The 15,244-nt window shown below is 36.2% G+C and overlaps 1 protein-coding gene across 3 annotated transcripts in view; it reads left to right on the forward strand.

Moving 5' to 3' along the window:
• Nucleotides 1-1,441: 1,441 nt before the first annotated feature.
• LOC126335443 (uncharacterized) overlaps nt 1,442-15,244 on the forward strand; it is a 159,129-nt gene continuing 145,326 nt past the window's right edge. The window contains exon 1 of one of the 3 annotated variants that reach the window (XM_049998732.1): nt 1,442-1,514. In XM_049998732.1, coding sequence (XP_049854689.1) covers nt 1,468-1,514 — 47 coding nt within the window. In that variant the 5' untranslated portion in view covers nt 1,442-1,467. Of the gene's footprint in view, nt 1,515-1,671; nt 1,853-15,244 lie in introns of those variants that run through there. The other 2 variants (XM_049998730.1, XR_007564870.1) reach the window with 2 other exon arrangements.

Genomic DNA, 15,244 nt, shown 5'->3' on the forward strand with positions numbered 1-15,244 from the left:
AAACTATAGAAGAAGACTGATGCTTAAATGCAGTGATTAGCTTCAGAAGAATGTAGATCACAGCAGTGATACAGAGATGAAGAGTATTGCATAGGGTACACTAGTGCAGAGGGCTACATCAACGTCTTCAGACTGGCAACAACAACAACAACAGCAGCAGCAACAACAACCAATACTATGCCTATATATTGTCCAACTTGTAATCATAATTAATTTTCCTGGATTGTTATAGTGGTTCTCAGTGCAAAGGCTGGTTTGATGCACGTCTCCATCCTTCTCTATCCTGTGCAAGCCTTTTCATCTCCAAATAAATACTACAACCTACGTCCTTCTGAATCTGCTTAGTGTATTCATCTGTTGGTCTCCGTCTATGATTTGTACCCCCATCCTTCCTTCCAGTACTAAACTGGTTATCCTGCGATGCCTCAGAACGTTTCCTATCAATCGTCCCTCCTCCTAATCAGGTTGTGCCACAAATTCCTTTTCTCCCCAATTCTATTCAGTACCTCCGCATCAGTTACGCCATATGTCCATTTAATCTTCAACATTATTCTGCAGCAATACATTTTTAAAGCTTCTATTCTCTTTTTCTCTACACTGTTTATCGTCCTTGTTTCATTTCCATACGTGACTACGCCCCTGACAAATACTTTCAGAAAAGACTTTGTAGCACCTACGTCTAAATTCGACGTTATCAAATCTCTCTTCGTCAGGAATGCTTTTCTTGCCATCACCAGTCTACATTTTATACCCTCTCCACTTCGGCCATCATCAGTTGCTGTTCTTGCCCAAATATCAAAAATCATCAACTACCGGTACTTTAAAAAATTCGTTTCCGAATCTAATTCCCTTAGCGTCACCTAATTTAATTCAATTACATTTTGTAACCCTTGTTTTGCTTTTTTTGGTGTTCATCTTATATCCTCGTTTCAAGACACTGTCTATTCCGTTGAGTTGTTCTTACATGTCCTTTGCTGTCTCTAACACAGAATTACAATGTGTTACAATAACGTAATGGTACAAAATTTAATAGAAATAATACCATTTCTTACATAGAACAATTGGATTTATTGTTTTTACTACGATAAGTATCGGTACGGCACCGTTAGTGTTGACTGGACACACAAACGGAACTTTGCAAGGTTGTAAGGAAGAGCTTCTGAGGACTAATATCGTAAGATGATAATTTTAAACAGTAATTGACTGACAACTCGTACAGGGAAAAACAGTCATCATTCTCATTTTATCCTCGTTCACAACTAGTTGTTTGCAGACTATTAAAGTATATGTAAGTGCAGTGCGCAGCCGAAATCGTAACCATAAATAGGTTTTATATGGTTGGCAAACAGCATTCATTTGCTCTAGACAATATGAATTTTAGTCTGAAAATCACACCAAAAAGCAGTTCGATACTAAATACATACTGTACTTGAACAGCTGCTACAATGTTTCAACTCTTGTGTGAACATGGACAGTGAAGGGCAACACAAATGTCACGTATTGCAACGTGCTGGGTATGTGGCATAATGTGAGATTTAGGGACTTCTAGACTACGATTTGAGTGGGTAACTTGTAAATATATTCTGACTGAAACAGGAAACAGCAAACTCTTTGTGTTCAACAGATGGTAGAGGTACGAGGGGACTTCCCCTGGCGATTGTGAGGTAGAAGTGTTTTGCGCAAGTCAGGATTCCTCATTGAGCCCGTAAACGTGCCGTGTGCAGTGTTTTCAACGAAATAAGTCTGTAATAATTTGAGGTCAGTAAAAATAACAATACTACAATATGCAGGCGGATAGTCAATCACTCCCCCAGGAAGACGACGAACTCAGTGGTCTTATTCGTACACGACAGTAAGTACTGATGCTGCGAACCGTAGACGGCTAGTCACAAGAAAGTTACAAGTACCCGTAGACGAAATTCTTTCTTTGCAGTAATTACGGTTTGCAATGAAGACATTCGTGAACTCGAACTAGTGCTTTGTGCTAAAATACACATATTCTCTGCATCGAAGTAAAAGCAAAAGTGCGTTCCTGCTATCAACTGTGACGTAATATGCTGATTTTGTGATGAAAGCTGCATGTTGATTTAGTGTCACAGCGAAGTGACAGAAACGAAGGTCATCTCCGAGGATGGTTCTGTCGTGAAGGCACTACCCAATCCATGATTGACCGATTCGTCACTTTTAATCATTAATGGAAGTAAAGAGTACTCCAATCTTGCAAAGGTCGCGCTGTATTTTGTTACAGGTATCGGATGTAGCGTTCTGCTCAACGATTAAAAAAGCAATAATACGGTATCACCAAAGTATTTCGGAAACCTCCTGTAAGAAGGAAATCCTACGTGAAGTTATGTGCAGTTCTTAGTCGTCACTAATTCAGATCAACTGTACAATACTATTTTATCATTATGGTATAAATCATTCCGACATAAGCGAATGAAGGTTCACTTACAACAAATAGGACAATATTATTTGATTTGATTTTTTAGTTGGTCCTGTCGATTAGCCTACATATTGTACAAAGGGTGAACTAGTAATATATGACAAGTAAAGTGAAATAATACAAAATTATGCGAACAGTTTATATACATCATACAAATACTTAATTTCTATGAAAGATTGGTTGCGGACAATATTACAACCAGCATTTTACTGGCATAAGATCAAGTGAATGCTTAAAATAGCAGACGGAATGGAAGTACACATTTTTATCTCACAACGATAAAAAATTTATATTTAAATTAAAATACAAAGTTGTTATCTTTGTCACATAAATAAGTTCAAGTGAATACCTGTCTGTGTAGAATAAATGACAGTACACATTTTAAACTATGGTATCAACAAATTTACATTTTATCATTATAATTTGTGTTACGAACACACGAGTTTGTCTGCATGACATAAGTGAGGACTTTCTTTTAAGAGTGTTTTTTTATTTTTATTTATTTATTTAATCTGAATGGTTTTCCCTCTATTCAGTCAAAAGACTGCCTTATTACTCTAGGAATTCATTCATTTTATGGAAAGTTTTTTTCTCTGAGGAATGTTTTTAGTTTCCTTTGGAATACCCGTATGTTGCTTGTTGTATACTTTTATTTCTGACTCACTCACTCATCTATGGATTTTTGTGATAGTTTCAGAGTCTTGGGGGAAATTTTTCCCCTGTCTTGTCTTATGCTTGTGAATGCCACAGTTTTTTTGGAATAATTCCTTGTTGCTGGCTAAAGTGAATATATGTATTGATCTGTAACAGTAAATCTCCTGAGTCTTAAAGAGACTTCTGCAGGATGTTCTGTTAGAGAACCCACATATTAACCTCACTGTTTGTTTTTGTAGTTTGAAGACTCCAGTACATTTCCCCAAAAGATAATACCATAGAAAAGTATAGAATGGAAATATGCAAAATACAACTGATCTTTTGTCTGGATGCCAGTGAGTTTTATATGTGTGGTTTCATAATTTTTTTGCATGTTGACCTCCATTTCAGGAACCTGGAGTTTTTTTATTTACTGTCTGAAACTGTATAATGTTACTTTCGAAAAATTTGGGTTAGGCTATTCGCATTTGTTTACTTGGTTGATGACTGTCAGGGCTATACCCGCATTGCAGAGTTGGGACCTTTGATCAGAATACTCATATCATTTACAAACATAACTATATTTGCTCATCATTAATTGTAACTAGTAGATCATTAAGATTGACAGAGGGATTGACTCTCTATTTTACATTTCCCCAGTCTGTGTTTACTGTTACACTTCCCTCCATAAAGGTAACTCACTGCTTCCTTTTGTGTAGATAAGACTCCAGCCATGTCAAAGGTTTGTCTTTGATGCTGTAGTGTGGAAGCCTTTTTACCAATCCGCACAATTGAAATTTTTAGCAGGGTCACAGAAGCTGTCTATTGGATACTTTGTGAGATATAACTCACCTAGAGTTTCATCTGTTAGACTAAATATAGCTCTCTCTGTTGATAATCACTTATGAAAGGCAAATTGTGTGTGTGTCATATGGCCATAAATGTTGTAATTTTTTGCTGCAGTGGTTCATGTGGCACACTGTCGGAACAAGAATCAAAGTCCTACATTTTCTGTGCCATATCTTGTTCATTTCATATGATTTTCACATGAGTTTCTGTAAAATAAAATAAGGAAATTGGTTTGCACAGGTAGTGTTTGTACAGATATGCACCTGTAATGTAGGACACATCATTGTGCTCACATTGTAGCCATTATATACATGTAACAGCTTGCACAGTAAATAATACTCAGCATAGTGTATACATAGTGCACAATGATTTGCAATACGTAGTGGTGGCCATTACATGATGATGTACAGTACCAAGATTTAAAGACTACAGTTTTGTTACATAATATTATCTTTGTTTGTACATGAGTGGTTCTAGTTTACTTTCTAATGCTAGTTGCTCTTAACGTGGTAAAAAATATTTGTTATTCACAGTGTGAACTTTTTCTCACTGTCTGATCATGTAATTGGCCACACTTTAAAATTCTTCTCCTTCTTATTCTTCTCTTTTTTTATTATTTATTTATTTATTTATTAAAAGGTTGCAGTGAAATTCTTCTCAGGTTTGAGGTTTTGCAATTCTCTTGGCAATGCTTGTATTGTCTTGATGCCAGAGTATTGAATCCCTTTTTCAAAAATCTGTAGTGTGTGTGAAAGATGACACAGTTATCTTCTACCCCGGGTGTTATGGAGATGGAAAGTTATTTTTTCTCAGTTTTGTGGGATCTTGTAATGCAGTCTCAATGGCATATATATATATATATATATATATATGGATACACAAAATATTGAGGACTTTGAAATGATTTTCACAAGATTTTTTTGCTTCCTTTCCAAGTGTAATTAAGATGTCTTTTTTTTGTAGTATGAATACTCTTTTCATTACTTTGATGGTAGAATTCCCCTGTATGGTGGTTCCATATAGCATATATGACTCAAAAAGTTCATGTTAGAGACTGCTTAAGCGGTCTTTATGTGTATACTGTGCCAATTGTTTCATTACAGATATCATTGAGCTTTTAACCACAGTCCTTTTTCATACACAAAAATGTTGATGCGTTTCTCTTTTTGTTTATTACTGAAAACCATATGCATAGTGTTTTTTCTTTTCAGTTTGGTCTTAATTAGCTCATTTTCCATGACTCATTGTGTTGTATTGACAGATTTGAAAATGTTTTGCTAAAGTGCCTCAAAATTGTTGGCCACATTTAGCAGGTTCATGTCATCTGCATACACTACCTTATTTTCATTTTTATATTTTTTACACTATTTTCAAATAAATTGAACAGGATGAGTCCCATTACAGATCGTTGAAGTACACCATACTTAATGCTTCTTACTTCTGAATTGTATAAGTTTTCATTGGTCACTTATTGCCTCCTCTTACTGACATATGAAGTTATCCAATCTACTGCAAGGCCATTAATACTAGTATTCCCTACCGGGACTGCATGATTAATTGTGTCAAGTTCAGATTACAGAATAGAAGAAAGAAAGAGAAACTACTGTTTTAGCTGCACTTTTTAGAACAGTCTGTGTAAAGAACCAGTCATTTCTGCAAATATAATAGGAAATATGCAGAAAATAACTTCTTTTATTTTACAATAGAACCACATGTATTAAACTCTACTGTTGAGTGTGTACTTAATGCTAAAATTTGTAATGATATGCTGTGCAGATAGAACTGTGTTGATGTATTATCTACACTCTTTAGTTACTGGTATTGTTTTGATGGGCCACCTTTGAAAGTAAGTTTGAAGATGATGCATGTTGTAGACAACTCTATGAAAAAAAGCAGCTTGTTATTCTGTGATATCTGTCATACCAGTAAGCAGTACTAGTATTTTGATTCTGTATGTGATAAGGATGTAAAAAGAGGGAATGAATGAGAATTCTGTAGAAATAAAATAATGCCACACTGAACTTAGGAACTGAGCATGAATCAGTGAATTGGGCAGATGTTCAAAATGTTTGGGTTACATTCTTGGAAAGAAAAATGAGCTGAAAGAGACCTTTTATTGGGCCTCTCAGACAGATAAGATTAAACTACTGCTCTCTGCATGTAACAGCTGTTTCCAGAAACAGATAGATCAACATCTTAACATATTTAGCAAGATTAAAGTAGTGCTCTCTGCACATAACAGTTGTTTCCAGAAACAAATAGACCAACATACTAACATATTTAGCAGTCTGGTAAAATAAGTTTCGTCGTGGAAAAACACTGTGCAGTGTTAGCAGTTGTCAATGAACAGACCACACCATACTGTTCTTTACTATAAATGGCAAATGCAGTTCATTCATCATATTCTGTAGATTTCATTCATTAAGATCTCAAAGCAATTCATTGAAACATTATGGTACACAATACTGTTTGGTGATTCGAGTTAAATGTGACTTTGTCAATTAGCAACTAAGACACTACACTGAAAAACAAAAAAGCTGTTGGTACCTCAGTTGTATTATATAGCTACTGTTTAGCTTAATATTTCCACACATACTTCTGTATTTTTCAAAGAAAATACTTACCCTAAATTGCGATAAGAGAAATCTGTTTACCATACACTACTGCTTGCCGTGCAGCTTGCAAATAATATTTCTGCTTGCCATGCCACTAACAGGAATTTTCAGTTCTTAAATGTGGATCCTTAAGTACAGAAGGAATTGTTAATAAGATGTGTTTTTAATTTCCTGTTGAATTGGTAAGGCTTTCCAACTTTGCCCGAGTGGTAGCTTGTTGGAGACTAGGTAATTACACCATGAAATATAGACAAAAGGGGCAAAGTTTATGTGAAAATTAATTGTATGTCTTGCATTAGTGTGATTGTGTAAATCACAGTTCAACTAAAGCTGACATTTTGTAATGAGTGACAAGTACAGTTAACAAGTAAGTGTACTGGAAAGTGAGTATAATACTAAAGTAAAAGTAAACATAATACCAAAATCCATAAAGGGGCATTTGCAAGATTTGCTGCTGTGTAATTTCCACGTAACACTAGAACTGCAAACTGTGTGAAGAAACTTTAACAGTTAGTGAATATGACAGTCTAAAGACATAGTGAAGGGACATGGCACATGTAATGTAATGGATCTGGTTCTCAGGCTTCATTTGAAAGTGAAGGGACATGGCACATGTTATGTAATGGATCTGGTTCTCAGGCTTCATTTTAGAAGTTTCATTTCTTTACAGAAATGTTACATCCCGAGGCACTTATATTTTTGCCTATAACTAGTTAACATATCTCATGCCCGATGTAGAGGCACTTAGTACCTCATTATTTTGATTTTTAAACATTTTTGGAAGGTGAATATCAACAGCTGTGTGTACTCTTGGTATTTGTATGTTTGATTCTAAAAGTTCAGGGTCATATATTGATATTCATGACATGCCCTGCACTTTCATTATCCACTATATCACATCACTGTTTGTTGACCCTCCTATTACATTACATTTATCATTTTCCATGGATTCCTTGGAGAGGAGTCTCTGGGATGTGTAAGAGTCAAAGTTTTTTTTATTTATTTTATTTTATTTTATTTTTTTCCTAGTGCAGATAAAAGATGTCTATACAAGATATTACATTACACAAAATATTACATGACACTCAATATTCTTAATTTTTTTTTCTTTTTTGTGGGGGTTGGAAAATTGCCCATTTACTATATCCAAAAATTCATCTAATGAGTAGAAGGAGTTGCCATTGAGAAATTCTTTTAATTTCCTTTTAAATGCTATATGGCTATCTGTCAGACTTTTGATGCTCTTAGGTAAGTGACCAAGGACTTTTGTGGCAGCATAATTTAATAACATATTTCATAAGTGAATATATATATTGTGAGGCTACAGTGAAGATCTCTAGCTCTTTAAATAAGTGTCTGCAAGATGATCTTGGATGAGCTCCAGCAATTATTCTGATTACACGCTTTTTTGCGATGAACACTTATTTTACTCAATGATGAGTTACCCCAGAATATGATGCCATACGAAAGAAGAGAATGAAAATAGGCATGGTAAGCTAATTTACTCAGATTTATATCGCCAAAATTTGCAATGACCTTAATAGCATAAGTAGCTGAACTCAAATGTTTCAGCAGATCCTCAGTTTTTTTTTTTTTTTTTTTTTTTTTTTTTTTTTTTTTTTTTTTTTTTTTTTTTACCCCCCAGTTCAACCCCTCATCAATGCATACACCTAGAAATTTTGAATATTCTACGTTAGTTACCGATTTCTGATCGAAGTCTATATTTATTAATGGTGTCATTCCATTTACTGTGTGGAACTGTATATACTGTGTTTTGTCAAAGTTTAATGAGTGCCCATTTGCAGAGAACCACTTAATGATTTTCTGAAAAACATTGTTTACAATTTCACCAGTTAATTCTTGTCTGTTGGGTGTGATAACTATACTTGTATCATCGGCAAAAAGTACCAGCTTTGCATCTTCGTGAATATAGAATGGCAAGTCATTAATATATATTAAGAACAGCAGAGGACCCAAGACTGAACCTTGCTGCACCCCATTCCTGATTGTGAGAAATCACCAGTGTTTTTAATGTTATGTGAACTGTTTATTTCAACTTTCTGCACTCTTCCAGTTAGGTATGATTTAAACCATTTGAGCATTGTCCCATTCATACCACAGTACTTGAGCTTATCTAGAAGTATTCCAGGATTTACACAATCAAAAGCCTTTGATAGATCACAAAAAATTGCAACGGGTGACTTCCGGTTACTCAGACCATTTAATATTTCATTAGTGAAAATATATATAGCATTTTCCATTGAAAAACCCTTCTGGAAACCAAACTGACATTTTGTTAAAACTTTATTTTTACAAAGGTGTGAAGCTAAAAACATTATGGATGAATTATGCAGTGGTTGAACAATGGCATACTTCAGTCTATCTGGGAAAATACCCTGCTTCAGAGAGCTATTACATATGTGGCTAAGAATCCCACTTATTTCTTGGGAACAAGCTTTCATTATCCTGCTGGAAATGCCATCAATTCCATGTGAGCTTTTATTCTTGAGAGAGTTTATTGTCTTCCTAATTTCAGAAGGAGAGGTGGGTGGAATTTCAGTTGTATCAAATGGTGCGGGTAAGGCCTGTTCCATTAACTGCCTTGCTTCTTCTAATGAACATTTAGATCCCATTTTCTCTAAAACATTTAAAAAATGATTATTCAAAATGTTTTCGACTTCCGGCTTGTTGTTTATCAAGTTTCCATTCGCTTTGATGGTGATGCCGTCATCCTGTACTCTTGGTTGCCCTGTTTCCCTTGTAATAATATTCCAAATTGTTTTGAGTTTGTTATCAGAGGTATTAATCTCAGACATGATGCACATGCTTCTGGACTTTTTAATAACCTTTCTTAATGTAGCACAGTAGTTTTTATAATATTTGGCTGTTTCTGGGTCATTACTCTTTCTTGTTGTTAGATACAGTTCCCTTTTGTGGTTACAAGATATTTTCATTCCTTTAGTAAACCAAGGTTTTTTGCAAGGTTTCTTATAATTAATTTAACTACTTTCTTGGGGAAACAGTTTTCAAATTCTCTTACAAGTGTATCATGAAATAGGTTATATTTTAAATTAGCATCGGGTTCCTTGCATGCCTCATTCCAGTTTGACTGCTGAAGATTTTCTCTGAAATTTCTAATTGTTGAGTCATTAATTGGACGCACAACTTTGGAGGGTAGTTTTGAATTACTGAATGGAGCTGTGTCATATATTGTAACTAGCTGAGCATCATGATCAGAAAAGCCATTCTCAACAGGAAGAGAATTAATGTTTTTAAACCTATCTTGGTCTATAAAAGTGTTATCTATCAATGTGCTGCTGTCCTTTACTACCCGAGTAGGAAAACTAATGACAGATGTTAAATTGAAAGAACCGAGCAAGACTTCCAGGTCATTCTTCCTATTACACTCTTTCAGTAAATCAACATTGAAGTCCCCACAATAGTAATTTGCTTTCCCCTGTCTGACAAAATTTGCATTTTGTGACACTGCTTATGGAAGATCTATTATATATAATAGGAACAACAAGGGACCTAAAAATAGAGCCCTGGGGCACCCCTTGTCTGATGGTTTCATATTTGGAATGACTATTGTTATGTGGTAAGCCTGATACAGACATCCACTGTTTTCTATTAAAAAGATAGGATGAGAACCATGAGCCTGCTACTCCTGTTATCCCATAATATTTTAACTTTTGTATAAGGATATCATGCTTAACACAATTAAAAGTTTTAGCCAGATCACAGAATATTCCAAATGGTAATAACGTTTGATTTATCAGTTCTAATATATCATCTGTAAAAGTGAATATAGCTTGATCAGTTGACAATCCTTTCCAAAATCCAACCTGATTGTGCGTGAGAATATTTTTCTCTACTAAGTGTTTATAAAGTGTATGGTACATAACACTTTCAAACACTTATGAAAATATTGCCAATAATGAAATGGGGTGGAAGTTTTCCACTAATGATGCATTTGTCTCCTTTTTTGTGTAATGGTTTGACAATAGCATATTTAAGCCTATCTGGAAAAGTACCACTGTGGAGGGATTCATTACATAACTAACTCAGTATGTCACAAAGTTCTGAGGAGCAACATTTAATTATAGTAGTACTGATTTCATCATAACCACTAGAACATTTGTTTTTAAGAGAGGTGATAATATTAAAAATCTCTTTCGGTGGGGTAGGATATAGTTGAATTTTGTCAAACTTCTGCAGAAATGCATTTTTACAATATTTTAAGCTGCCTTCTGAGGAACTATGCAAACCTAAGTTGTCTGCTACTGAAAGGAAAAAGTTGCTCAAAGTGTGTGCAATTTTGGAGGTATCTCTAATCAACTCATTATTTACCAAGCGGGAAAGCGCCGGTAGATAGGCACAATAAATAAAACACAGAATGAGCAGCAACAAACTGCCCATTCGCATGAATGGACACAGGCAGACAGTGTTTGTTGGTAATGAGGATCACCCTGTGGCTAAACATGCCTTGGTGCATGGCCAGTACATCTTGCCACAGTGTTACACCATCCGGGTTATCTGGATACTTCCCACCAGCACCAGCCTATCCGAACTCCGGAGATGGGAACTCGCCCTTCAGTATATCCTCTCTTCTTGATATCCGCCAGGCCTCAACCTCCGCTAATTTAAAGTTGCCGCCGCTCATACCTCACCTGTCTTTCAACAACTTCTTTGCCTCTGTACTTCCGCCTCGACTGACATCTCTGCCCGAACTCTTTGCCTTTACAAATGTCTGCTTGTGTCTGTGTATGTGCGGATGGATATGTGTGTGTGTGCGAGTGTACACCTGTCCTTTTTTCCCCCTAAGGGAAGTCTTTCCGCTCCTGGGATTGGAATGACTCCTTACCCTCTCCCTTAAAACCCACATCCTTTCATCTTTCCCTCTCCTTCCCTCTTTCCTGAAGAAGCAACCGTCGGTTGCGAAAGCTAGAAATTCTGTGTGTGTGTTTGTGTGTTTTATTTATTGTGCCTATCTACCGGCACTTTCCCGTTTGGTTAGTCTTGGAATCTTTGTTTTTAATATATTTTTCCCATGTGGAAGTTTCTTTCTATTTTATGTACAACTCATTATTTACATTTAACATAATTTCCTCATTTGCCTGATTAGTTTTTTCTGTTTCACTTTTTACTATAGTCCATATAGTTTTTTTTTTATCTTGTTATTAGATGAATTTATTTTTACTTGAAAATAAATACGTTTTCAGGTTCTGTTTACATTGTTTAGAATTTTACAATATAATTTGTAATGTGATTTAGCCCTGTAGTCATCGTTTTCCCTTGACATTAAGTATAGTCTTCTTTTTGTTTTGCAAGATACTTTTATTCCATTTGTAATCCAAGGTTTTGAAACAATCTATTTGCCTTGATCACTTTCTTAGGGCAGTAGTATTCAATGTGACCTACGACCACATTAGAGAAACAGTTATATTTTTTATTTACCCTGGGTGAATTGTACAAATCTTTCCAGTCTGTATTCCTCAAACAGTTTTTTATACCTTCAATTCCTGTTTCATTTAATATTCTTATAGTTTCCCACTTCCTTTTATTAGTTGAATCAGATCCCACTATATTAATGTAAGCAACTGGGCATCATGATCTGAAAGACCATTAAATATTGGATTTATACTATGATTTCCTAGTGTGGTAGTATCTATGAAAATGTTATCAGTAGCAGTGCTGCTGGTACCCATAACCCTGGCTGGAAACTGTACTAAGGGAATGAGATTATAAGAAGTGGTAAGAGACACTAGTATTGATCTTGAGTGACTATCCTCCAGAAAATTTAAATTAAAATCTCCAATTAGTATGAGTTCATGATTTTTAGAAGTTAAGAAATTTAATACTACATCAAGCTGTTTAATGAATAGCTGGAAATTATCAGTTGGAGCCCTGTATATTGTGATTATAATTATTGTCCTTTTTTTTTTACTTGTGTGGCGCAGCGTTCAAAATGCTGATCACTACAGTATTTAAGAATGTCAGTGTTTTTATAATTGTAACCCTTTCTAATGTAAGTGGCAACTCCTCCCTTCTCCATCTCTTTTGCTTAACATTTTCAGATACATCTCCTTTCAATATTGAATGTGTAGATAATGAACTTCGTTTGTAGCTGCACTTCAATAGCTTAGCATCTCCCCATAAACTCAGATTATCACCAGTCTTAACATTTAGCCTAAAGAAGTCTTAGAAACAGATTGCTGATGTTCGTCTAACGATATTGACTGCGTGATTATCTCTTGAGGCCTATTTCCTATTTCACTCTGCACTTTATTTGCTATCTCTAGAATCCCTTACAATGGTGAATCCTAATAGGATGGTGCTCATCAGGAGGAGTCAGTTGCCGTTGCAGTTGGTGGGTTGGTCTCAGAATTAAAATAGACATGTTGTGAAGAAAGTCACACAAATTACAGTTGATTTGCTAAGTTTAAGCCTCCCTATGCATTAGTCAAATTTTATTAGCGAATATTTTTTTGGGTATCCTTTTAGAGTTTACTTTTTGAACTGAAACTTTCACAGCACACCTGCTTGCCCAATGTCTTATGCATAAGCTGCTATGTAGACTACAGGACCAATAAAATACAATCTACAACATTGTCAGGGTACGTTTATGAAAAATAGCTCTTCTCTGATAATGTGCATTCCCTATCAATTGTTGGGAAAATTACAATATACAGTACAGTTTGCAAGTATCATAAATATGAAAGGCCTTTAAATATGTCTGCTTGTGTCTGTGTTTGTGCAGATGGATATGTGTGTGTGTGTGTGTGTGTGTGTGTGTGTGCGAGTGTACACCTGTCCTTTTTTCCCCCTAAGGGAAGTCTTTCCGCTCCCGGGATTGGAATGACTCCTTACCCTCTCCCTTAAAACCCACATCCTTTCATCTTTCCCTCTCCTTCCCTCTTTCCTGAAGAAGCAACCGTCGGTTGCGAAAGCTAGTAATTCTGTGTGTGTGTTTGTGTGTTTTGTTCATTGTGCCTGTCTGCCGGCATTTTCCCGCTTGGTAAGTCTTGGAATCTTTGTTTTTAAATATGAAAGTCATGTGCATTCATTCATTTATTCATATACTGTGTTCCATAAATCACATCCCCACCTCTATAAACCATGGACCTTGCCCAAATGGGACTGTGTGCATGCCTTAATAACACAGATAGCCATACTGCACGTGCAATCACAACAGAAGGGTATCTGTGGGAAGACCAGACTAAACTGTGGTTTCTGAAGAGGGACAGTGGGCTTGTAAGTGGTTGCAGTGAGAGCAGTTTGGATGAATGACTGATCTTGCCTTGTAACATCAGCCAACATGGTCTTGCTGTGCTGCTACTCCAAGTGGTTGAAAGCACTTCTGGAGGTAAAATAGTTCTCCATTTGGATCTCCATGCAGGTACTACTCAAGAGTATGTTATCCTCAAGAAAAAGAAAATTGGCATTATATCGAGTATAGTGTGGTATGTTAGATACCTTAATTGAATACACTGGGTAGAAACTTCAAAAATGTAAATGTATGGTGCAACAATTTTCTGCAAATGGTAATTAAAACTTAATTAAAATTAATAACAATGTGTTTTGCTCCCAGGATACATTTGAAGCATAATACACGATGAAAACAGAATTGTAGTAAAATGTCACAATACAGACACTCAGTTGTCAGTTGTTTAACACATGATGATCGTGACCTCCTGGTTCTTAGTTGAGTGGAAGAACTGAACCGGAGACTTCAAGGGTTCTATGACAAGCTAGACAAGCTAGGCTGCAATGTCAAGCTAGGCTGCAATGTCCTGGACTTGCACCACAGGGTTGTGAACTGTAATGTCTCCCTAAATGACCACAGTGTGCACCACGTCAGGGGCTGCTACCCAGGTAGCTGTTTGTGTGTTGGGTGCACATAGATTTTTTTTTTTAGATTAGGCGACTCTCCGTCCATTTGAGATAACAAGAGTTGTAGGCGACCCAGAACTTTAAGTGTAATGTCCAAAATAATACTTCCTACAAGCAAGAGTATTAAAATCCTAATAGTTAACTGCCAAAATACTCACAGCAAAGTGCCAAAGCTCTAAGTGCTCCTGAAAAGCAGTGAAGCTCGCATAGTACTAAGTACAGAAAGACCGAGCAAAGTGGCGCAGTGGTTAGAAGTCTGGAGTCACATTCGGGAGGATCACTGTTCAAACCCGTGTCCGGCCATCCAGATTTAGGTTTTCCGTGATTCCCTAAATTACTTCAGGCAGGTGCTGGAACGGTTCCTTTGGAAGGGCATGACCGACTTCCTTCCCTAATCTGATGGCACCAATGACATCACTGTTTGTTCCCCCCCCCCCCCCCCTCCCCCCTCCCCGAACCAACCAAGAAATCTAGTCAAAACCTGAATATGACAGCTGTGAGATTTTTGAAGAAAATTTAAGTGTTTATCGAAAGGATAGGCAAATGTAATGCCTATTGTATTCTATTCTGAATTTGCAGCTGAATTAGCAACTCTCCTAACTATAATCCACCATAGATTCCTCGAACAAAAAATAATGCCCAGTAGCTGGAAGAGAGTACAGTCACAGCCATTTACAAGAAGGGTAGTAGAAGTGATCCACAAAACTACCCTCCAGTATCTTTGACGTTGATTTACTGCAGAAGCTTAGAACCTATTCTGAGCTCAAACATAATGAGACATCTTAAACAGAGCGACCTCTTCCATGCCAGC

This window comes from Schistocerca gregaria, chromosome 2 (assembly GCF_023897955.1).
Source record: "Schistocerca gregaria isolate iqSchGreg1 chromosome 2, iqSchGreg1.2, whole genome shotgun sequence".
NCBI classification, from domain to species: Eukaryota; Metazoa; Arthropoda; class Insecta; order Orthoptera; family Acrididae; genus Schistocerca; species Schistocerca gregaria.